This window comes from Pseudorasbora parva, chromosome 9, assembly GCF_024679245.1.
Source record: "Pseudorasbora parva isolate DD20220531a chromosome 9, ASM2467924v1, whole genome shotgun sequence".
In the NCBI taxonomy this organism is placed as follows: Eukaryota; Metazoa; Chordata; class Actinopteri; order Cypriniformes; family Gobionidae; genus Pseudorasbora; species Pseudorasbora parva.
This window is the reverse complement of record NC_090180.1, coordinates 12,746,648-12,770,287: the sequence shown is the minus strand read 5'-3', so window position 1 is coordinate 12,770,287 and position 23,640 is coordinate 12,746,648. Positions and strand designations below refer to the sequence as shown.

The window sequence follows — 23,640 nt, the reverse complement described above, 5'->3', positions numbered from 1 at the left end:
CCCCCCTCCCATTTAGATGATTAGGAAAAAAAGTTTGTGGTTAGGCAGTCCACCATATGTGCACTGACAGTCAAGTTCACTGTGAGCATAATAAATTATAGAGCAAGGGACAGGGTTGTGGGTACAAGGGACAGTGTTGACGGCGATGTCAAAAAACATCAGTGAAAATGACATGTCTAAGCTTCTGACCTGCAACAGTGACACTTGAGCTTCTAATCGGAAGGTACAGCTCTCCGCTCCGTCCAACTCAGACAGACATGGGACAATTCAATTATTTATTGAATGCAATGGTGCTCTACAGTCTTATATATATCGCACACTTTCGTGCAATTTTTTACTTGCTTTCAATTAAGCATAGCTTCATCTTTTATCTTGTTTGACATGTTTATTTTGTCATCATTTGATATAACTATCAAAGCAAACCAGCAGTTTGAAGGGTGATTTTCACAAAACCTAGTTGGCGTATCATCTGGCCACACAGCGGTCAGATGTTTTGTTCATTTGACAAAGTACACTTTTTTTAATAACGATAAAATGTGAAAATTATAAAAAAGCTGCCATTGTTGTGGCGAATTTCGACCCCCTGCCAGATTATTAACCTCCTCATAAAGGTCGCTACCTGATTGCCTAATCCTAACCCCTCCCCCACACCTATTCCTAAACCAGTACTAGGGGGGTAATAATCTGGAGGTCAGAATTTGGCACAGCACCTGAATCAGAATATAGGAGGAGCTCAGGTTTTAAAGGTCCCGTTCTTTGCGATTCCATCTTTCAAACTTTAGTTAGTGTGTAATGTTGCTGTTAGAGCATAAATAATACCTGTAAAATTATAAAGCTCAAAGTTCAATGCCAAGCGAGATATTTTATTTAACAGAAGTTTCCTTTCAAAGCCGCTAACGGCTGGTTTGGACTACACATCTGCACTTCCTTCATGAATGACGTCACTAGAACCGTTTGTCGACTAACCCAGTCCCACAGTGAAATTCAAGCCCTGTAACACCAACGTTTCTTTATGTAAAGCACTTTGAGTACCCAGAAAAGCGTTATAAATTTTACGATTATTTAAAAAATATTCATCTATATCCTAAATCTATTATGAGGAAAATGAGTATCGGAAGCGTTTCAGTATAGAAAAATCTCTATTTTTGACAACACTCAGGGCTAGACATTAACATGTGTTAAAGAATTTTACTTGCCCGACGGACAAGAGCCTGATAAAAACAAAAAATAACTAGCGACTCACCAAAATGCAAGAATGATCGTACATTAATTTAGTGTAAGTGGCGATCGATAGTGGTGGATAACATATGATGAAATGACGATAACAAGGTGGCGCTGTTGACACTTGTGCCAACACTAGAGCGTTTAAACTGTTTCCTGAATACCATCACGACTGAAAATGACACTGCTTTCATATGACAGTTTCATAAACAATTCATTAACATTCACTTACATTTACATTCACTTAAAGTCACTTACATTTTAGATGCAATATTGAGTGCTTTTGTTTCGATTTCAGCAGCGAAAATCGTTCACACACAGCAGAACCATAACGCGTCTCACAGCAACAAGTGTGTTACTGAATGATTCAGTGTTTGAATGAATCGTTTGAATGAACCACTAAGACTGCTGCCACCTACTGGAGATTTATTTTCATGTTTAAACATACTTTCCAACATTTCTTTTTTGTCTATTCAAAACTACAAATCTCAAAACATTATTTAATGCAGTTGTAATTTTTCAGTGTAAATTAATGTCACAGTTCATGAATTCGTTGTCTCACACTTGTGTGTGTGTGTATAGTGCAGCTGCAGATCATCATCTCACCCTATTTAGACTCACTGCATTCTACCTGTCTTTGTCAGAGCGTTGTTTGGATGTTCCCTGTGTCCCACCTGTTCCTGTGTCTCTCCTGCCGTTGCCTGTGTCCTGAGTGTTCCTCATCATCGTCTTCATCATCACCTTCTTCATCCTCGAGGTCTGGGTTGTGCTACCAAGCGTTTCCTTCTCTCTGGATCTGCATCTCTTGTCATCGTCTGTGCTGCTGTTCTCAATAAAGAGACTTTTTACTTGCTATTGAATCCTGCCTTCTAGTATCATTACAATTATTTAATTTTATTGTTAACAGTGGCGGTTTCTTAATTTAATTTAATGTATTGATCAAATTTAACAATATAAAATTAAACCTGAAGTATAGCCTATATTTAATAAGATTAGGGGGGAAATGCCCTTTATAAAAGGTAAAAATATCACAAATTTGAAATGATTCAATAAAAAATAAATTAAAAAAAATTCACAAATATGCAGAATTAAATATGTCAAAGCTGATTAAACACTGGTGAGAATATTGCTTCAGAATAAATTATAGTTACAACACACACACACACTAAATTAAAAAATATCGAACTTTTTCCCGGACAAGCAAATTTTTCACTCGGGCAAGTGAATGAACGATTTACTTGTCCGAAGAACAAGCACATGAACATGCTTAATGCCAAGCCCTGACACTATATTGCACTTATTATTACTTATTTATTATTTCAGATGCCTTTTTAAAAGCCTACAAATGAAAAATTATTATATTATATATAAAATTCAACCCAGCAAACGGGCTAGGAGTGACTGCTGAAATACATCCATTTGGACGATGTTAATGTCAAGCCCTGTGTATATAGCCTATATATTAATAGAGAGTGAGTCAGGGAAACAAAGGTTACTCACTCTTCATATATCTGTATAATAAAGTTATTGTTATCCAGATTGTCATCAGACAAGTGTTGCCATGACGACAAAGTGGGATGGTGTGGTGAATGTCACCTTCGCTGTCTAAGCTCTCATGTCTGTAGCTCAGGTCTGTGTGTGTGTATATGTCGAGCTCTTGAGTGTGTGTGACGGGGCGCGGAGGGTGGCCCCCTGGGCCCCTGCTGCCCTGACGGCCCTGCCACAGCTGCACTCAGGTGAAACCGACGTGGTGGCAGCAGCATGAAAGCTCCAAAAACAGAAAGAAAACGTTCCTCCAAGATCAAAGAATGAACTCTGTTTCATGCTAACCAAATAGCTTGTATGGGGCGCTGTAGTAGAAATAACCAGAGCTCTCGCTAGATGCACTGAATGTGTTTTTCAATGGTTCTCACACAAATCTTTGGTGAAGGCAAACTTAAAGGGTTAGTTCACCCAAAAATGAAAATTATGTCATTAATGACTCACCGTAATGTTGTTCCACACCCGTAACACCTCCGTTCATCTTCAAAACACAATTTAAGTGTATCTACACTACTATACTCCAGATATGTCCAGAAAGGTAAAAACTTCATCAAAGTAGTCCATATGTGACATCAGTTAGTTAATTAGAATCTCTTATAATTAGAATATGTATGTATATATGTATATATGTATATATATATATATATATATATATATATATATATATATATATATATATATATATATATATATATATATATATATATATATATATATATATATATATTTGCCCTCATTGAAAACAACAAAAACTGTTTAGATAGAACCAAATTAAATACAAAATGTTTACATGTACTGAACACACACACACACACACACACACACACACACACACACACACATATATATATATATATATATATATATATATGTATGTATGTATCGTTACACCCCTATATATATATAGGGGTGTAACGATACACTCCTGTCACGAGTCGATATACTATCGCGATACTAATCTCACAATACGGTACATTTATTGATATATTTTAAGCAAAAATAAAAGGATGTTTTTTTATTATTATTATTGAAATAATATTATTGTTATTATATTATTATCAGGACACACAGATATTCCCCCATTGCATTACTATACATTATATTTAAAGGTGCACTATGTAAAAATCCTTCAGTAAAATATAAAAAAAACACTAGGCCAGTGTTACAAATGTTTCCAACAATTTGTAAATCGTGAGAAAATTGCTATTTTAACCAAGGAACCAGGACATGTGAGGGAGTGTGAACAAGTGTCACAGCAGCAGCTGAGCGGATGCACAGAGTAACGTCATAACATCATTTTAAACACACTCAAATTGATCTAATATGATAAACAGAGCTGTGTTACCTCATACTCATGGCCGAAATTGCACCAGCGACTGTGGCATAGTAAAAGTCCCGCTGTTGCGTAACATCTTATTAACTTTTAATAATCTTATTAACATATTATCTTATTAATTATATTAATTAACTTATTATCTTATTATGCCGCCACAGGGCCCTTACTCAGCTTTACAACACAATCCTGCTCTGCTTCATACTACAGTAATATTAATAATCTAGCGGACAGAAAAGTTACATAGTGCACCTTTAGCATTATGTACAGTATAGTATAGTATAGTATAGTATAGTATAGTACAGTATAGTATAGTACAGTACAGTACAGTACAGTATAGTAGAGTATAGTATAGTATAGTATAGTATAGTATAGTATAGTATTAATATAATGTTGTAATGTCACTGAAAATAGACCCCTCACGCAGTCCTTGTGCCACACGCGCACAGACTCTCCTGGTGCTTGCTATGTTCTGCCTCTCCTGCTATTTAATAAAAAATACTTGTACGAATAAAAAATCGAGGTTGCCAGACCCAAAACACTTTGAATAATCATACTACTAAAACTAAATGTGATATGGTGTCATTGTAAACCTGCTCATCTTACTTGGATTTGGATTTGACCACTCGATCAGTTATTTTTACGATGCACTTATGTTTTTTGGATCTGTAAAGTTTGAGAGGAATAGACTTAAAATGGAGGGAGAAAAATCTTTCTCTAGTTTCTTGAAAAAGATCTCATTTTAACAACGAAGAGCCTATATGAACTTTAAACATAAAGCCTTATGAATAAATGTTGTAAAATATTACTTAATGATATATGCATTAATTTTAAGTGTCACTGTTGGATTAACCAACAAGTTGTTTATTACTACTATTGACCCACTTCCCAGCATGCACTGGGGCATGAACCTGTCGATGCATTATTTGTTCATTCATGCTTTACATTGTTGTTGCTGATGTTGTTGTCATTTTTCACCTTGAGATATCAAAATGAGTTGATTGTTACCCTTGTCTGCTGCCTTTGAACACATCTTATGTTAAGATAATGCAACTTCCAATGGTTCTTTAAAGAAATCAGAATGCATCTAAACTTTTACCTAAAATGAAAATATTCTAATTGTTACCGTTTCACAATTAAATGGAGTTTTATTGACATTTATTCATGGTTAGGACTCATCAAAAGCTGCTCTCTGCGCTATTAAAGGCTATTGTTTAAGGGAATACATTTGTGTCACTTTTGATGTGAGACGGGAAATAGATTATGCATTATCTCGGGCCCTTTGGGTGTACTAGTCCATCTCAGCATTCGTTAAGGCAGGACCCTGCAGACCCTGCTGGGTTATGCTCTGCAATGTGTGGCCAGTATCTCTGACAGGTCATTATTGGCCATCATGCTGAGTGACGGACTGCAAGGACCGAGCTTGCATTCATTTCTTTTGCCTTTATTGAGGAAGAGAATCAGCTTTTTTCTCTCAGTCTTCATCGGAATGATCAGAGAAAAGCAAAACCAAGTACAGCGTGTTCAAAGTATCACAAGCATTTGTGCTGATGTGTGAGATACACCTGCACTAGGGCTGGGCGATATCTAAAAAATATCGAAATATCGAAATATATATATATATATATATTTGCCCTCATTAAAAACAACAAAAACTGTTTAGATAGAACCAAATTAAATACAAAATGTTTACGTGTACTGAACAGGTTGGGATGACCAAAATTTTAAATCATGATGAGTTATTTAATATGTATGTTTTAAATGTACTTTTATAATTACAATATAGATTTTAATTGTATCTTTGTTTTTTAAAATAAGCAAAATATGCAAATTACAAATAATATAACAAAAACTGTGTTTTTTTTCAGCTACAGTCAAGAAATAAACCAAATATCATTTTATATAGGCTATATAAAACTGTTCAGTCTTCATTCTATAAATTAACTAGAGGTTACACTGATTCTTAATAAATATATTAAAGTTGTTTAGCCAAGCATGGGGTGGCTTTTTGGGTGCGTCTCAATCAGCTCCCTAGTTCAGTTGTCAGGGCACTGATCAGGGAGTCAGCCCATTGACTTATGTCCTGATCAGTGCCCTGACTAGTGAACCAGGGAGCTGATTGAGACGCCGGGTAGTTGAATATGAGGTCCGGCCCTTTAAGACCTCCACGGACCAAATTCATTGTAACACGCGTTCTTTTATCTCTTAACTCTCTGTACGTTTACTAAAGATATACACTACTGTGTTTACCTTACTACTCAACAGGACGGACGTGCATCTTTACATTTGTTTGACAACTGAAACCCAATAATCCACGAAAGAACTGAATCGCGATCGTATTGTTGTCTGAAAGGTGTGTGCGCGCGCTTCAGGTCAGAGTCTGGCAGCGCGAGCACGTCCTGCGCCTCGCTATATCGTTCATGCACTCATGTTTCTGTTGATTTCTTTGTCATTCGCTGCGCGTTTATATTTAACTCTTTTGCTTCCAATGTTTAGTGAACAGTGGAAGAAGACCTCTGCGTTATCTGAGGTATTTGGGGGGGATTTGTTGAATTTTAAATATTCTATAATCACAATATTTTCAAATTTTACATCGTAGTCAAAATTATTGCGATATTATCGCTAATATTCGATATCGCCCTATGATATCGCCAAGTATTCAAGTATTTTAAAATCGTATAGTTCTTAAAGCTGAATTTCTAAACATTGGTCAAATAGAAAGGAGGACACAAAATGACAATGGTTTTAACTTGCGTGCAGCTTATTTATTGAAACGCCATTATTTAAAGTTTTGAATCTGCATGAATGGCAATAAACGGGTCTTCCTCCTGGTTGCTGATTCTGAAGGAAGCACGTCCATCTCCTCCAACTGTCACCTGTTTCCCAGTGCATCTGCCACCTTCCTTCTGACCAGAGATCACATCACAGTAGGTTCCTCCTGGCAGGCCAGTGTTCAGGGTCGCATTCAGCTCCCTAGAGCCCAAGTGAATATTATAGATTACATGCTGCTGGTAACATTGCGAGTAGCTACATCCACAGTAGCCTACACAAATTAGTTTGAAATACAGTATCTCTCAATAGAAAACTAAAATGTACCTTTCTTTAAAGAACTTTAAAGAAAATTCTTACCAGTCGTCATTGTTGAAGACAATGAACCCGCGATTGCCGCGGCTGAAAGAGATCTGGTTGCTTCCATTGTCCCACCAGTTAGAGAACGTCTGTCCATTTACAACATTACGGAAGGCCACCATGTTTCTGTGGAGAAATGTAAGTTTGCATTGTTTCAAACTCTTACTTTATAATTGCAATGACTGTACATTTTTTAGTACATTATGATTCAAATTTTGGGGTCAGATTTTGTTTTTGTTTTTGATGAAGTCTCTTATGCTAATCAAAGCTGCATTTGTTTGATAAAAAAAATACAGTAAAACCCATAATTTTGAGAAATATTATAATATTAAGTTAAAATTCATGTTTACTATGTTTAATATTTTTTTGTGTAATTTATTCCTGTGATGAAATCATTCTAATATGTTGGTGGTAACATTTGTTTTTATGTTGTGCTGCTTAATATTTTTTGACAATAACTCATCTTTGCAATGAAACTATATTGGAACTCACTTGATCTGACGCCATCTGTGCTCACACACCCAGCCGTTTCCACAGGTAGAGTCAGAGTTGATGGTAACAGGTTTGGTAGATCCATCACTATTGCTGGGAGGTCCTATCCAGTCATTTTTGTCCTGAGTAATGAAAAAGTGACTAATTATGAGGGGAGGGAGGGTTGGGGGATCCTTACAAGAAATATTAGCATTGTTTTCCCACTTGACAAAGCTTAAACATCTACCTGTCCATTCACAATGTTGCGGTCCCACCGATAGCTGGACATTACTCTGGTAAATCCGTACGGGTGGGCCAACATAAAGCCTACAGCCATTTTGTAAAGTCTAGAAAGAGAAGGATTACGGGTGAAAGGAAATGTTATGTTTCCATGTGGCATGCATGCATACAGTATACTGCTTTGTAAATTAAAATAAAATAAAGTTGTACCTGGCATCCCAGAATGTCACAATAGATGCACCTCCAGCACCGTGTCCTCTCTGGTTATCATGATTGTCAACAAACACCAGAGCTTTATCAGAAGGCATGAAGCCCCAGCCCTCACCCCAGTTCCTGAAGCAAAATAAAATCATCTGTTTCATCTAGTTTAGGTTTTACAATAAATAATCATGGTGAAATTTTTTTTTTTTGAATTAACAATAAAGTTACTTGTGTAATATCATACTCAATATCAACTTGTTTTTCTGTTTTATAGTTCAGAGCAACATTGAGACACACAATATTATCAGTTAGTATTGATAACGATACCATTAATATTATCATAGTAAATAAATGAAATCAGATGTGCTTTGATTCAATTGCTCACTCTCAAAAATGGTAACTCCATTCATTCCGGAATGAATCAAATGTGTGTCAAATGGATCATCTGTGTGAGTGATTCACTCACTCACTCACTCACTCACTCACTCACTCACTCACTCACTCACTCACTCACTCACTCACTCACTCACTCACTCACTCACTCACTCACTCACTCACTCACTCACTCACTCAAAAAAAACCACATGTGTTTATTTCCTGAATTAATCAGTATATTAAACAAATTGGCTGAGTGAATATTTTACATGCTTACTTAACAATGGTCACTTGTTTTGTCTTTGAATGAATCCGTTTAGAATGAATGGGTTGAGTGAATTATTCAATTACTAACACATAAATACAGTCACTTGTTTAATTCCTGAATGAATCGGTTGTTCCTTAGTGTTTTCAATGAATCCGTTGAATCAATGAATAACTTCAACTTTATTCATTTATAGCACATTTGACAGTCCCTCCAGTTTTTCGTGATTCCGCGATCGCTGAATACAATGCAAAATCAGAAAAATGACGCTTTTTTTTGCGATATTGCATAATTTGCCATTTCACCACAAAATAATCAATCAGTTGTGTATGACTATTGTGCATCTAACATAAAACATATGGTAAATGTGGTATCTTAATTATTTTAAAAAAACATCGCAAAATTTCATATTTTCATATTTCAAAATTTCATAATAATCATATTGATCGCAAAAATCACAAAAAAATATTGTGAAATCCTGGAGGGACTGATTTGACTGCAATTCCAATTGCTCAAAGTGCTTCACAATATCAGAGAGACATAAGCAATATCAAACTAGTTAATACAAAGGAATTTAAAACAAATTAAGAAATAAAGAATAAAATAGAATGCGTAAGGCGAGACAAATAAAGATCAAATGAAATAGTTGCTTGATACATTTATTATATTCTATCTCTAAACATGGTCTATTAAACACTAAATTAAAAAGATATGTTTGTAACTGAGACTTGAAAGTTGAAGCCTGCTGAATCTGCAATGGTAGGCTGTTCCACAGTTTTGGGGCGATGACCATGAAAGCTCTATCACCCCTAGATTTTTTTGAGGAGCGGGGAACTGCCAGTAAAAGTTTATCTCCTGATCTCAAAGACCTGACTGGAGTATGGTCCTTTAAGAGGTTGTTAATACAACTTAGCGCGATTTTGTGAAAAGCTTTAAAGAAACTATGTAAGAAATGTATTTCAACAATTCATAAAATGGCCCTGATATATCACTAGACATTATGAAATCATGTTAATTTCAAATGCTTACATCACTGACAACAGTAGTTCGTTCAGGATATCGTCATTTAAAAGTTATTGTAGCAGCCCTCAACTGATGTTGATGTTGACATGTTGTGTTTTGGCCTGAAGCTCCGCCCTCCACCTATCTACCAATCACGAAGTCAGTAGTGTTTCGGCATCTGGGTTGCCAGATCTGAACTAGTTACCACAGGTGCAGCTACAACTGTTCCTGCTGATCCTGCAGCCTATCTGGCAACCTCAGGGGGGAGGGGGAGGGGGAGACACCGCTCTACAGTCATTTGAAAATGATTGCAGTGCCAGTTTTGACCACAATCTTACATACACTTCCTTTAAAAATTAATAAAATTTTAAAATCAATCTTATACTGGACGTGAAGCCAGTGAAGAGTAGATACTGGAGTTATGTGTTCTCTAGTTTTTGTACCTGTTAAAAATCTATCTGCCGCCTTCTGCACTAATTGCAGACAAATAAGTGACCCATTCATACTTTTTACTCAATAAGACTTATTACGTATCACTATCACAGACTTATTATTATTCCTTATTACTTATCACCACCTTATTGCGTAACAATGTAACCTTCAGAGTTACCATTTGACTGGAATGTCCAAAGTTGAGGGATACAAACAGTGACAAGTCTCAGTGCTGTTGTATTGTGTTTGGTATATTGTTTGATCAATCAAATTTGAGGGTGTTGTATAATAAATAGCAATGCAAATCCACAACTTTACTTACTTGACGAAGGATAGTTTTTCTCCATTCCACTTGCGGATGACATTGCCCAGCTTGGCACCATACTTGAATTCCGTCACCCTTCCAATTCCATAATACTGATCTGATGTAATGGGCTCCCCACCGAGATCAATGACCTAATAACATAGCCGATAACAAGAACATCGCTATTAAATATTTTGCCACCTTTACACTGATGTTCCTTTTGGAAATAAATGGAAATACCTCTTGGAAGATAAAAGCTTTAGAGCCAGAGGGAAACCACTTAGTGTTCAGATTACGAAGACGGCCATAGACAGCAGAAAGATCCCCAGGCCACATGTGCTTGCAGGCGTCCACTCTGAATCCAGCCACTCCCATGTCAATCAGCTTGTTCATGTAGTCGACCACCTTACCACGCACATAGTCCTTCTCCAAAGCCAAGTCCAGAAGACCAACCAGACGACAGTTTCTCACCTGCCATTATTACAGTGATTAGAAAACCAAGACAACAAGAGACCAAACTGCACAATAAATCAGAGGTTGAAATGAACACTTAGACTTATCGTCTCATACTTGGTTGACATCGTTGTAATTCTCGATGTTTCCACTGCCAGTGTTGCATTTGCCATCATTGAAGTCCAAGTTGGAGTATGGCACTGTGGGGAAGTCCTTGTTGTTGGCATTGAAATATGAACCACAGCTTGAGTGGGTACCAGCTCCACCACCCGCTCCACACATGTGGTTGATGACTGCATCAACGTAGATGTACACCTACAAAAACAAAGCAAAGTGAATTTCCCGTTCGAATGATATGCAATGTGCTAGTTGTTCTCTATTTGTGAATAATAGCTGAATTTACCCCAACATTGTTGCACCTAGTGATCATGTCCCTCAGCTCATTTTCATTTCCTGATCTGGAACACAGATTGTAACCGATTGGCTGATATCTCTGCCACCAAGGGTGCCAGGGGTTTGTGACAACAATGCTCTCACTCGGAGGGGAGATCTGAAATAGAACAAATATGAATTTTTTATTATTACTATTTTATATTTTTACTTATAATAAAGCATTGAGTATTAACTACAATGATGTTTTTAAAAATACCTGAACTCCACCAAAGCCATTTGGTCCAAGGTAGCGCTCGCACTCCGCTGCGATATCAGCCCAACGCCACTCAAACAGGTGGACGATGGCAGTTCTTCCACTTTTAGTGTTTGGGTTGAACTGAGCGAGGCTCAGCCCGAGCAGCGTTGCCAAGATTAGAAGCTTCATCCTTCCCTGGTTCAGAGGGGAAAATAACAAAACAACCTAAGCTCATGTTTATATACAAAATGACATTTTTCCTCTGGCCAATCAGAGACCTTAAAGGCTGGAGAAAGACACTGCAGCTGAAAAACATTGCATATTTCCCATGCTACAAACTAAAAATAGACTTCTCTGAATAACCTTATCAGCATAAACATTATAAAACACTGTTAGGTAAGGAATGAAAAGTATCTTTGGGAATGGAAAAAAGTTTACCACTACAATCTATTATGAGAAAATACATTTAAACAATTAATAAATAAAAGGTTTATCCTTAATCATTATGACTTAAATGATCAGTAACTCTTACTGACATTAATAACACATTCTCAGTGTTAATAACCAGAACAAGAAAAGAAAGAAATACAGTAACCTATTATAGCATTTGCTGAAAAGTGCTGAAAACTTTTATCTGTGACTGCTCTTAAGTTCTTTCATTATATAACTCACTACTACTACTTATTTAGAGAAGACGGTGTATTACTTAAAATGTAACTTACTAAAAAACTGAAACCAAGCAAAACATAATATTTAAATTATACACCAATTATGAACATTTAGAATATGTACTTAATGCTAACTTCTACATTACAAATGTACTACTTTTAAAATGAAATAAAGAAATAAAATATAGCGTAAAGGGATAGTTTACCCAAAAATGAAAATGAGCCCATGATTTACTGACCCTCAAGTCATCCTAGGGGTTTATGACTTTCTTCTTTCAAACAAATACAATTGGAGTTATATTTAAAAATGTCCTGGCTCTCCCAAGATTTATAATGGCAGTGAGTGGAAGACAAAATTTTGAAGCAAGAATGCAAAGACATGTAAAATAAAACAAGCATTATCATGTTTTAAAGAAGACTGATTTGATTTAAGTGTTAGAAATAAGTAACAGATGATGAGCACAGCACAGGTAACACAAAACTCAGAGACATTTACAATTACACCCACCAATTAAAATGAATCATTTTTTTAATAGAATTTCTTGGTAAATGAGCTTAATTTAATGCCTTCTGAATTAACTGATCTTTTAAAAAAAAAAAAAAAAAATAAATCATTAAATCAATTCAATTATTAAATAGAAATAGCACATTAATGTTAAAGCTGCACTCTGGAACGGTTCCGTCCGCTAGAGATCGGCTATTCAAAACAAAGGCGTAGCTTAATGACACCAAGTTTATTAACGTTACTGTAGTATGAAGCAGATCGGGACTGAGTGTTGAGGGAGCTGAGCAAGGCCGTTGGAGCGATTGCTGGGCAACACACGAGCAAGCAGCGGGACTTTTATTATGACGGAACACAGTCGTGGGCGCCATTTCCTGCTTTTCCAGTCATGAGTATAAGGTGACAGCTCTTATTATATTAGATAAATTTTATTATGTTTAAAAGGATGTTATGATGTTACTCTGTGCATTCGCTTGGAAGCTGCTCTGACACTTGTTCACACTGCTAAGTAAGAGAAAAGCGCTTCTGCCAAATAAAACCGGAAACCGAGGGTAACGCAGATATGACGCAATTGACAGGTGACTCCCATCAGATGCCCCGGTTCCTTGATTAAAATAGCAATTTTCTCACAATTTACAAATAGTTGGACACATTTGGGATATTATAAGAACTCAACTGAACAAAATATATTACACTCTCTAGTGGTTTTTGGATATTTTACTGCAAAAATACTACATAGGGCAACTAAAAAAGTTACAACTGCATGACGTAACCTCTTTTTGTGTGTACATACGCTGGTATAATGAATGTTTTTGCTCAGGTGGCCAAAATTACCCCCAATCAAGATAAGTTTTACTCAGCAAGACAAAAAATAGAGGGAACATACTGGCCTCAAGCTGTCACACTTCTTGTCTATAAGCCAGTGGATCCTAAACTAGGGTATGCAAGGTGACAGCATGTATTCCTAACAGGCCAAATGCAGCATCTATTGTAAAAACAGGAAAATGTTAATATCCTACCGTAAAAGGCCAAATACATGACATCTAATCAAATGACCTCATCTCTTGTGACTGCAACCACCCAAGCAGGATGAGTATGATAGGTTGCCACAAGAGTATGCATGCATTAGCAAATCATGCTACATTACTGCCATTCTTTCTTGGCGACGTAACTTTGTAAAAGTGGGGATTTAGGACTTATTAGCATGAAAAACTAATTTATTGACATAGAGTGTGCATAGAAATCGATTTAAGACTCAAAACCTTGTCAATACAAAAACATAATCTGTGTGCGTTCTTGTTTTCAATGTGGATCACATATTATATGAGCAAGAATGCAATTGTTTCAGAATATCCACACAACTGCAAATGTGATGTTGATTTTATACAACAGTTCAGAAAGCAAAAGGGTAATATTAAGAGACATACATTATTGTCAATATTGTTTGCTCTATTTTGCAACAAAGCAGTGTTTCATTTGTGAACGAATCAGAAAGGTCAATGATTCAGTGACACATTCATAAATACAGCCACTTGCTTGAATAAATGAATGATTTAAAGAATTACTCTCAATTAAATTAACAGATTTTTCACAAAACATGACGCATTTAAAAGGGGTAGAAACAAACTTTACAAAGGGAAAATATACCTGGAAATCAATTTAAGGGGGCAAATATTGTCCCTTAACACTAGCCTAGAAATTTAGATGCACCCTAGCGGCAGCAAATCTAATTTGCAGTCAGGGTAGTCTAGCAACTCACCGTTGGATTGTGGGATGGATAAACCAAACTCTGGTCAGGCTAATCACACCATGTATTGAGTTAGTGGGCAGGCTTAACATGATGACGGCAGAGTTACTTATAAAAGCTGGCGGTCTTTCAAATCGGCTTTTGCCGTGATCCTGGAAGACTTGTTAAGCTTTTCTTTGAGAAAAGAACAAAGAACGGCACTGAAGTCATTCTTAAGAAGGGAAGGTTTGTCCAGAGTTTTGCCGACCAGATATGGCGAAAGTTAAATCAATCAACTGGCCGCTACACCTTCTTTGTTGATCTGGTTGGTTGTAGCGCTATCCAATTGTGTGCAGAGGCAAAACGCAACCGTTTATCCCGCCCCTGAGATTGAGCATCAATGGTATCAATGGTAAATTCCCAGACCCAACATCTTGATTGGGGTCTGGATTGTCAGGCTACCTTAACGCCACAATATGGAAGATTTCTGGATTAATAATATCTGGATTAATCATAATCAATTAATCATTAATCAATATCCCAAAACCACTAGAACAATGTTATATATTTGCTGACTTACATTAACAGTACATTATCCCACGTTTCCAAAAATATTTAAATCCAGAGAAATAAGAGAATTTCAACCAGGATAGGGACCATGTCCGTGCGTCGCCTATAAGTGACGTCCTACCAGTGTTACCCTTGATTTCTGGTTTTATTTAGTAGAAACCATGGAAAACACCAAAGACGCTTTATTATGTGTTTTATTAGACAGGTGAGCAACTGTTTGGATATATTCATCGACAGAAAACGAATCATTGTTATATCAACACAGTTAGTCTTATTGTTTACATCTAATTTTCTTGATTTACCTTAAGTACCATGTTTCACCATATTTATTAATATTAATTAATACTAATATTAATTTAGCTTACTGCAGTGAGCAACAAGTGTCTCATAGTAGCCGCAGTAGAAAGCAGAGTAGTCATACACATGAGCAGAAAAAGCGGAAGTGGTCGTCTGCAGCATAATAAAAGCGAAATGTGAAATCCAGGCTACGCATTTGTTTTAAACAAGAGATGTCTAGCGGCGACAAGTTTCATACTGTGGCTTTAATGGTAAATGTGTGACTGCAGTCTAGTGGAAAAGAGCCGACACGCAGAAGGATTTTAAATTCCTAATTGAAATGCCTGGCATTACAGTCTACAAACTTTATGATGTGACTGTTCTTGTGTTTGGCGATGCAGTTGTAGGTCAGAAAGCTGTACTGGTGGGATGATTTCACAGCCCTGCAATCCATCGGTGCCGAGTATGGCAGACGAGAAGTTTTGCTAAACAAGTTCCTCCCAAACTTTTGTTTATAAATCCATTAGTATTTAATTACTGTCATCAACAGCATATCATTTATAATATTCACTTTGTGCTCTAGGGAGCTGAATGGGAGCCTAAGCACTGGCCTGCCAGGAGGAGGTTCGAGGAGATGCACATGCTTTCTTCAGAAAAAAGCAACCAGGAAAACGACTTGAAAAGGTATGTTTAATAATTATGCAAAAATGCCTAAAGGCATTCTTGATTATCATGTTCTGAGAGGGCATCATTGTGGAATGATAATAATAATAATGAAAGTCATTTTAATTAAATCCTACTGTATAATTAAATTATTATATTATATATAATATTTTCTGAGATTGCATTGAATAATAATATAAAATATGATATTATTGAATAATTTATTATATTATAAAATAATTTGATCTGTGATAACAAGTATGAAATAAAAATAATAATGATAAATGTCATTGTGCATAAATAATAAATAATTGTAAAACTGTATTATTGTTCCACTCTGATATCATTATTATACTAATTGCAAAAAGTATTATTGTTTATAATACTACTAATACTACTAATTGTTTATTTTGCAATAATTATTTTAAAAATCCTTTATTTGAAATGTATAAAAAGTATTTGGTGCACTGGAAAAACAATAGGCAAGTACGTCATCCTAACTTATGAATAAAGGTGAAGCCATTATTCATGAGAATATTTACATTATCATTAATGTATCACAGTGTGTCATGACATCATCATTAAAGTCATCTTGACATTATTCCTTATTTTTTTAACATGACTGCTATAAAGTTGCTGTGTTGATTTGCAATGTGTCATTTACAATTTACATTTATATATTTAAAAAAAAAAAGACTTTCTGTGAGCATGTGAGAAAGTGCGCCAGCGCCACCATGAGACAGGAGATGGGTTTACAGACTGCATAACACATCTTGAAGTTATCTTAAAGACATCACAGTATGCTTACTGAACTACATTGCCTTTGATTGCAAAACTGTGAACTTTAAATCCAGTTCATGCTGATGAATGAGAGTCTGCAGTGAGCAAGTTAATGACTAGATGGCATTTGGTTAAGGACAATGTCTACAAACTCTGTAAACACCCATTAGTTTGACATCACACACAAACAACAGCCTTCATCAGTCAAGCGTTTGTTGTGAGATAATGTTATATACATTGAAATGAGTCCAGGACTTGACAGTCCAGGCAATTTTGAAGTTATCGTAAAGACAACTTTTATGTTGTCCCAAAATGTTTTGATAATTTACAGAACATAGTTAGATAAATGTTCCCTTTACCTTTACAGAGTACAATGTTTAGCTGTGTTTCAGTTTAGTGAGGATTTGGATTTTGTTTTGTGTTTAAATTACACTTTATATGATATCGTTGACAAATTTATATAGCATTACAGCATTACAAAAAAAACGTAATCATATTATTTGGCATAAGACGGATGGCAAATCTTTGTAAATGAGGGGAATAAGCAGCAAAGGGGCTAAAGCATGTGTTGGTGGATGGAAAGTTATCCACAAACGTACAGATGGAATCAATTTAATGGTCTCGTTTCATAGTAGTCAGCGGGAAGCTCAAGCAGAAAGACGTAACTGAGGGAAACATTCCTCTCTTTCTCTCTGTCTTGTCTAAATATTTAAGCACAGTATTAATGAGGAAATATAATTTTCTTGCATTTAAATTTCTGTTACACCTTTGTGTTATAGCCTGTGCAAGTTCATACCAAATTGTGGCTCTTTTCATTTTTGCAGCATTTCTTTTTTTTTCTCTCTCTCTCTCTCTCATGCAATTGACCACTCAAATTGTGTGATTTTCTTTTTATTGTACAACCCTAAAAATTCATTCATTTTGTAAAATCCATAAAATTTGCTATCCGCAAATTGACTGCCAAAAATCTAAACACATTAAATCTCATCTAGTTTTCTAACTTAAAGCCACAGTATGTAATTTTTCGCCATTAGATGTCGCTCATTCAAAACAAAGGTGCAGATTGATTACGTCTGGATTTCACTGAGCTTTTCTCATGCTTCAGACGTCGTGTACTTTTTCTGGTCCTGCGTATGTGGGGTAATGCAGCGCCTTTTTCACATATTAGTTACATTTTTTGAGTGTGTTAAAAGTTGGAACGCTGTTCTGTGTGTTCACCCAGCAGCTAATATGAGATTCTTGTTGCACACTACTGTCTAAGCTAGAAGGGCAAAACATACTCGCTGTCAATCAAGAAAATGATTGAATGATGAAAAATTAAGACTAATTGTGTTGATTTATATAACAATGATTTCTTTTCTATCTTTGAATGTATCCAAACATTTGCTCACCTGTCTAATAAAACACATATGGATTCTACAAAATAAAACCAGAAATTGTGGCTAATGCGGGTATGACGTCATTGATAGGCGACACACGGGAATGGTCCTGGTTAAAATAGCTTATTTCTCTGGATTTAAACATTCTTGAAAACATATGGGATAATGTAAGTACACAATTCAGCAAAATATATAACACTGGTCTAGTGGTTTTGGGATATTCTAGTCCAAATATCTTGCATATTGTGCCTTTAACTCTTAAATTAAGTGACTATATTAACCCTAATTATCACAGATTAAAGGTGCACTATGTAGTGTTTTTGCAGTAAAATATCCAAAAACCACAAGGCCAGTGTTATATATTTTGTTCAGTTGAGTTCTTACAATATCCCAAATGTTTCCAACTATTTGTAAAGTGTGAGAAAATTGCTTTTTTAACCAAGGAACCAGGACGTCTGAGCATAGCGTCTGAGGGAGTCACTTGTCAATTGCGTTATATCTGTGTTACCCTTGGTTTCTGGTTTTATTTGGCAGAAGCGCTTTTCTCTTACTTAGCAGTGTGAACAAGTGTCACAGCAGCCGCTGAGCGAACACACAGAGTAACGTCATTTCATCATTTTAAACACACTTAAATGTATCTAATATGATAAACAGAGATGCATTACCTCATACTCATGACTGGAAAAGCGGAAATAGCTCAGACGACTTTGTCCCGTCATAATAAAAGTCCCGGTGCTTTCGAGCCATGTGTTGATCAACAATCGCTCCAGCGGCCTTGCTTAGCTCCCACAACGCTCTGCCCTGCTCTGCTACATGCTACAGTAACGTTAATAATCGCATCCATGGACATGATTTCTGCCAGAGTCCTATCCCGATTATTTTCCATTGGCTTTGTTTTGAATAGGCACCCTCTAGCAGACGGAAAATCACATAGTGCAGCTTCAAAATGTACTAAAGCATAAGTTTTAAAGTAGCCTAGAAATCCAGACGCACCCTAGCGACAGCAAATCTAATTTGCAGCCAGTGTCGTCTAGCAACTCTTGATGGCTTAACATGATGACGGCAGAGTTGCGTTTGCGTGCTACTTGTAAGCAAAGAAGCTGGCGAACGGCGGTCTTTCGAATCGGCTTTGGCCACGAATCTGGAAGACTTGGAGTTACGCTTTTCTCTAAGAAAAGAGCAAAGAACCGCACTGAAATCATTATTAAAAAGGGAAGATGTGTTCAGACTTTTGCCGATAGGATACGGTGAAAGTTAAATCTGTCAACTAGCTCCGCTTCACATTCTTGGTTGCTCTGGTTGGTTGTAGCGCTATCCAATTGCGTGCAGAGGGAATTTGAAAGACAACCGTTTATCCCGCCCCTTGGATTGAACCCTGCCTTGGATTGAGAGTTCCCAGACCAAACATCTTGATGTGGGTCTAGCTTGTCAGGCTAGTTTTACAATATATCACCCATTAAATAACTGAAAGTACTAAATGTTTGTGTTTAACGAAACCAGTCCACACTAGTTACATGTAAACATTCGAACCCATCTTCCTTCAACTGACTAGTGTCCTTCCAGACTGTATGTGATTTTTGCTCGGATTAGTTTTGCCAACAGTTGTCAGAAATGCTTAAAAATTATAACCAAAATTCAAACCAATTCATTGCATTCATATTTTGACAATAGGAGTGTCCTGTTGGTTTCGAGTGGAAAGGGTGTCTGGAGCGAACAGAAGTTGACCAGATGATTCAGTGGCTGTGGAATTTATTTGTTTTTGATCATGGATACAGTTCACAGTATGTTCACAGTTTTGCCCCTTTTTGGTCCAACTTTCTGTCTTCGGCTGGCCTCATTCCCCTCAGACACACTGCCATAACAGTAGCCAAGAGAGGTTTCTGTCAGAAGCACTGGCACTGCCGCTCGGTCTGCTCCAGTACTGGGACAAAAAAAGAGACTCGCTTAGTACAGACAACTCAGCTTCACGTAGTCTTCAATCTCTCTGCTCTGTACTTTTACACTGCGTGGTTAGCCGTTCCTATAAATGCCTTTTCCAGTGGTTCTATTTGAGCTCGCAATTCTTTTTCTCTTTCACATATCGTCCCGCTCCCTCTTTTTGAGTTTGTCTTCTTTTTGAACTAAAATAAAACATTTATTCATTTCATTTATTCAACAGTATGGCTCAAAGAAAGATCCATGTAAAATCCTGTGTACCTTATTTCTTAAACTGAGGGGGATGGGCATGGTGCTACAAAAGTTCTCTCTAAATGGAAATTTTGATCACTCTGCACCTTGTTTGCCAGGCATCCCCTGATAGCATGATGAACGAATGGTCTTCAAAGGAGGAATATTGGCCTTGCGTGATCTGGCACTGGTATGAAGGTCATGGTCGGTCAGAGGCATGATAGGGCTGCATGGTACCAAATGGTCATCTTAGGTAACCTGAACATATGTGGTATTTCACAGCCACTATGTAAACTCTCAGAAGTATGTTTTTATTTTATGTTATTTTAAACTGAATTAAAATTCTTTAGTAAACGCAGCACATTTAAGTTTCTTTTTCAAGCAAGCCAAGCACATTTATTATCACTTACCTGCCATAAGAAACCTAAATCAGTTTTAAGCATAACCCTTTTATAACGGTTCAGACACGGATGGAATCATAAATCATTCCAAAATGAAAAAAATATTTACCAGTGATGAAAGACAAATAAACTGAAAGATATATTTTTGCTTTCAATTAAATGTATCTTATTTTAAGGGTGTATATAAGTGAAATAATCTATTTTTATATAGTTTAGTTATGCTGTATAATGCTGCATGTACTTTTGACCACTGGCTTGTAATCAAATTAGATTTTTGGCCCTTCCATCTCTGGTCTATATCTGAAATAAACTGTATGTAAAAGCAAAAAATCAGTGGTATGTTATGTTCGTATATGTGTGGTATGTGTCTGTGTGCGTGTGTTTGGTTCAAGTATGCCTTACGTTAGAGGGCAAAATGTCCCCACAAAGATGGCAGTATCCAAAATCCTTGACCTTTGCGTACATTACTTGGTCCCCATGAGGAAAACGGCTTATAAATCATACTGTGATGTTTTGGGTTTTTTTGTTAGTTTTTTTGGTGAAAATGCAGAAAGTTTTCTGTCATGGGTAGGGTTTGGGGATAGAATATGCAGTTTGTACAGTTTTAAAATCATAATGTCAATGGAAAGTCCCCATAAAACATGAAAACCCATTTAACCATATTTTAAATTGGAAATTTGTATGCATAAGTGAGATAAATCTGACATAACTTCTCATCAATTTTTTATTTTAAATGCAGAAAGTTTTCTTTTATGGTGTGGGTTAGGTTATAGTGTTTATATATAAAAACATAGAAGACTATGGATTGCTCCCATTTTGTTATTTGTGTGTGTGTGTGTGTGTGTGTGTGCGCGTGTGCGTGTGCGTCTCTCTCTCTCTCTCTGTGTGTGTGTGCGTGTGTGCGTGCGTGCGTGCGTGCGTGCGTCCTTGTTTATATTACCAAAAGTCCCCATAAGGATAGTAAAACCTGAGATTACCTACATTGTGGGGACCAGCCAGCGGTCCCCACTTTTCAAAAGTCTTATAAATCATATACGTTTTTTTTTTTGAGAATGTAAAAATGCAGAATGCTTCCTTTGATGGGTAGGTTTAGGGGCAGGGGCAGTGTAGGGGGATAGAATGTACAGTTTGTACAGTATAAAAACCATTATGTCAATGGAGAGTCCCCACAAAGATTGTGAACCGTGTGTGTGTGTGTTTTAGTGTACAAGTATGTAGCCGAACAATCCAGGAAGTTAACTTTGGCATGAGGCCACACAACTTTGATGGAGGCTCTTGTAGATTTGAATTAGGAGACAAAGATATGTGAAAAGGAGGTAGAGTTGGAAACAGAGCTTTTGTTGGCTCTGCAGTCAGACAGGGACTCCAAGCCGCACAAAAACATTTAAAACCCAAATTACTCTCTCTCCACTCTCTCCATGTGATCTTACAGAAGACAAAGGACCTGATAAATAATATGCTGATTATGAAAGGAGTCTGTTGAAGATGACATGGTTGAAAAGCAGTTTATTAATGCTGTCCTTGAAAACACCTCATATCATCACTGTCTATCAACTCTTTCCACTAGAGGACACTCCACACAATCAAATACCATATCGTATAATGACAGAGAACAGAATTGCTTTTCAAGAACTGATCTTTAGTTATTTTACATGTTCAACAGACAGTGAAAGGAAAGGCTATCATTTTACCAAAGGAAATGCTGCTTCCAAAATTACATACTTTGTCATAGGTTTGAAATGTATTTTTGGTGTGGTTTGGTCATTTGGTTTGAAACATACTTCTTACTTACACTTGTGTTTGATATAGTATAAATGTGTGTAGTATGAATGAAATTTGGAGATATTACATCTGCCATGTTGTCATTGTCATGTGAATGGCGTCAGTTATGTCGCTTCACTTGTTGCAGGGCAGATGTGATTTTGCGGGACACGTGTGTGAGAAATAAATTTTCTACTTGTGTGCTATGTAAATATTGATATACATTAGTTGTAAAGCCTGTTTGCCATCACATCTGATGACGTTGTAAATTGTCAGTACGCATTGTTAGTAGTGACGCGCTCTGTGACTGCCTGGCACTCAATTTTCCCAGATTCGAATGACAGTAATTTACTCTCCGGGACCTATTCTACTAAATATAATGGACTTAATAGCAGGCTAGTGTAAGTAAAAATAGCATTTTATTCTAAAATACAGTCATGCTAAATGTTTATTTTAATTAAATAAGAGGGATCATACAAAGCTTGTTACTTTTTTATTTAGAATAACATCATTTACGTAAAAGATGCTTACATATAGTCCACATTACAAAAAAAAAGCTGAATTTATAAAAATTGCATGCGTTTACTTAGACTACCCCTGACGGTGTCATTACCTAGATGATCCACAGCTGTTTTTTTTTGTTTTGTGATGGTTGTTCTCGAGTCCCTTGTTTGTTCTAAGCAGTTAAACTGCCCAATGTTCATCAGGTTTTCAGGGTCATTTGCGTATTTGAACCCTTGCCAGCAGTGACCGTGTGATTTTGAGATCTCCGTCCTGTTCCTCAAATGTTTAAACTAGAAAATGTATCATTTTAAGGGAAAATAAGTAGATTTTTAAATTTCATGGCAGCAACACATCTTAAAAAAGTTGGGACAAGGCCATGTTTACCACTGTGTGGCATCCCCTCTTCGTTTATAACAGTCTGGCTGTAAATGTCTGGGGATTGAGGAGACAAGTTGCTCAGAAATAGGAATGTTGTCCCATTTTTGTCTAATAGACTTCTAGTTGCTTAACTGTCTTAGGTCTTCTTTGTCGCTTCTTCTTTTTTATGATGCGCCAAATGTTTTCTATGGGTGAAAGATCTGGACTGCAGGCTGACCATTTCAGTACCTGGATCCTTCTTCTACGCACCCATGATATTGTAATTGATGC

The 23,640-nt window shown here is 36.5% G+C and overlaps 1 protein-coding gene across 1 annotated transcript; it reads right to left on the bottom strand.

The window, feature by feature from the left end:
- Positions 1 to 6,836: 6,836 nt before the first annotated feature.
- On the bottom strand, positions 6,837 to 11,806 carry amy2a (amylase alpha 2A). Its single transcript, XM_067453970.1, has 10 exons — positions 11,618 to 11,806; positions 11,372 to 11,518; positions 11,086 to 11,283; positions 10,756 to 10,986; positions 10,534 to 10,667; positions 8,147 to 8,269; positions 7,944 to 8,043; positions 7,718 to 7,839; positions 7,226 to 7,351; positions 6,837 to 7,069 (listed from the first exon to the last, which is right to left on the bottom strand). The coding sequence occupies exons 1-10, from the start codon at positions 11,783 to 11,785 to the stop codon at positions 6,880 to 6,882; spliced, it is 1,539 nt and encodes a 512-aa protein (XP_067310071.1). The 5' UTR covers positions 11,786 to 11,806; the 3' UTR covers positions 6,837 to 6,879.
- Between the last annotated feature and the right edge of the window lie 11,834 nt (positions 11,807 to 23,640).

Excerpts from the sequence above, each read along its gene's own strand:
- amy2a (XM_067453970.1), bottom strand. The coding sequence starts at position 11,785 with ATGAAGCTTCTAATCTTGGCAACGCTGCTCGGGCTGAGCCTCGCTCAG. Across the intron at positions 11,519-11,617 it reads ATGGCTTTGGTGGAGTTCAG|ATCTCCCCTCCGAGTGAGAG; the intron begins GTATTTTTAAAA and ends GTTCTATTTCAG. Across the intron at positions 8,270-10,533 it reads GAAAAACTATCCTTCGTCAA|GAACTGGGGTGAGGGCTGGG; the intron begins GTAAGTAAAGTT and ends ATTTTGCTTCAG.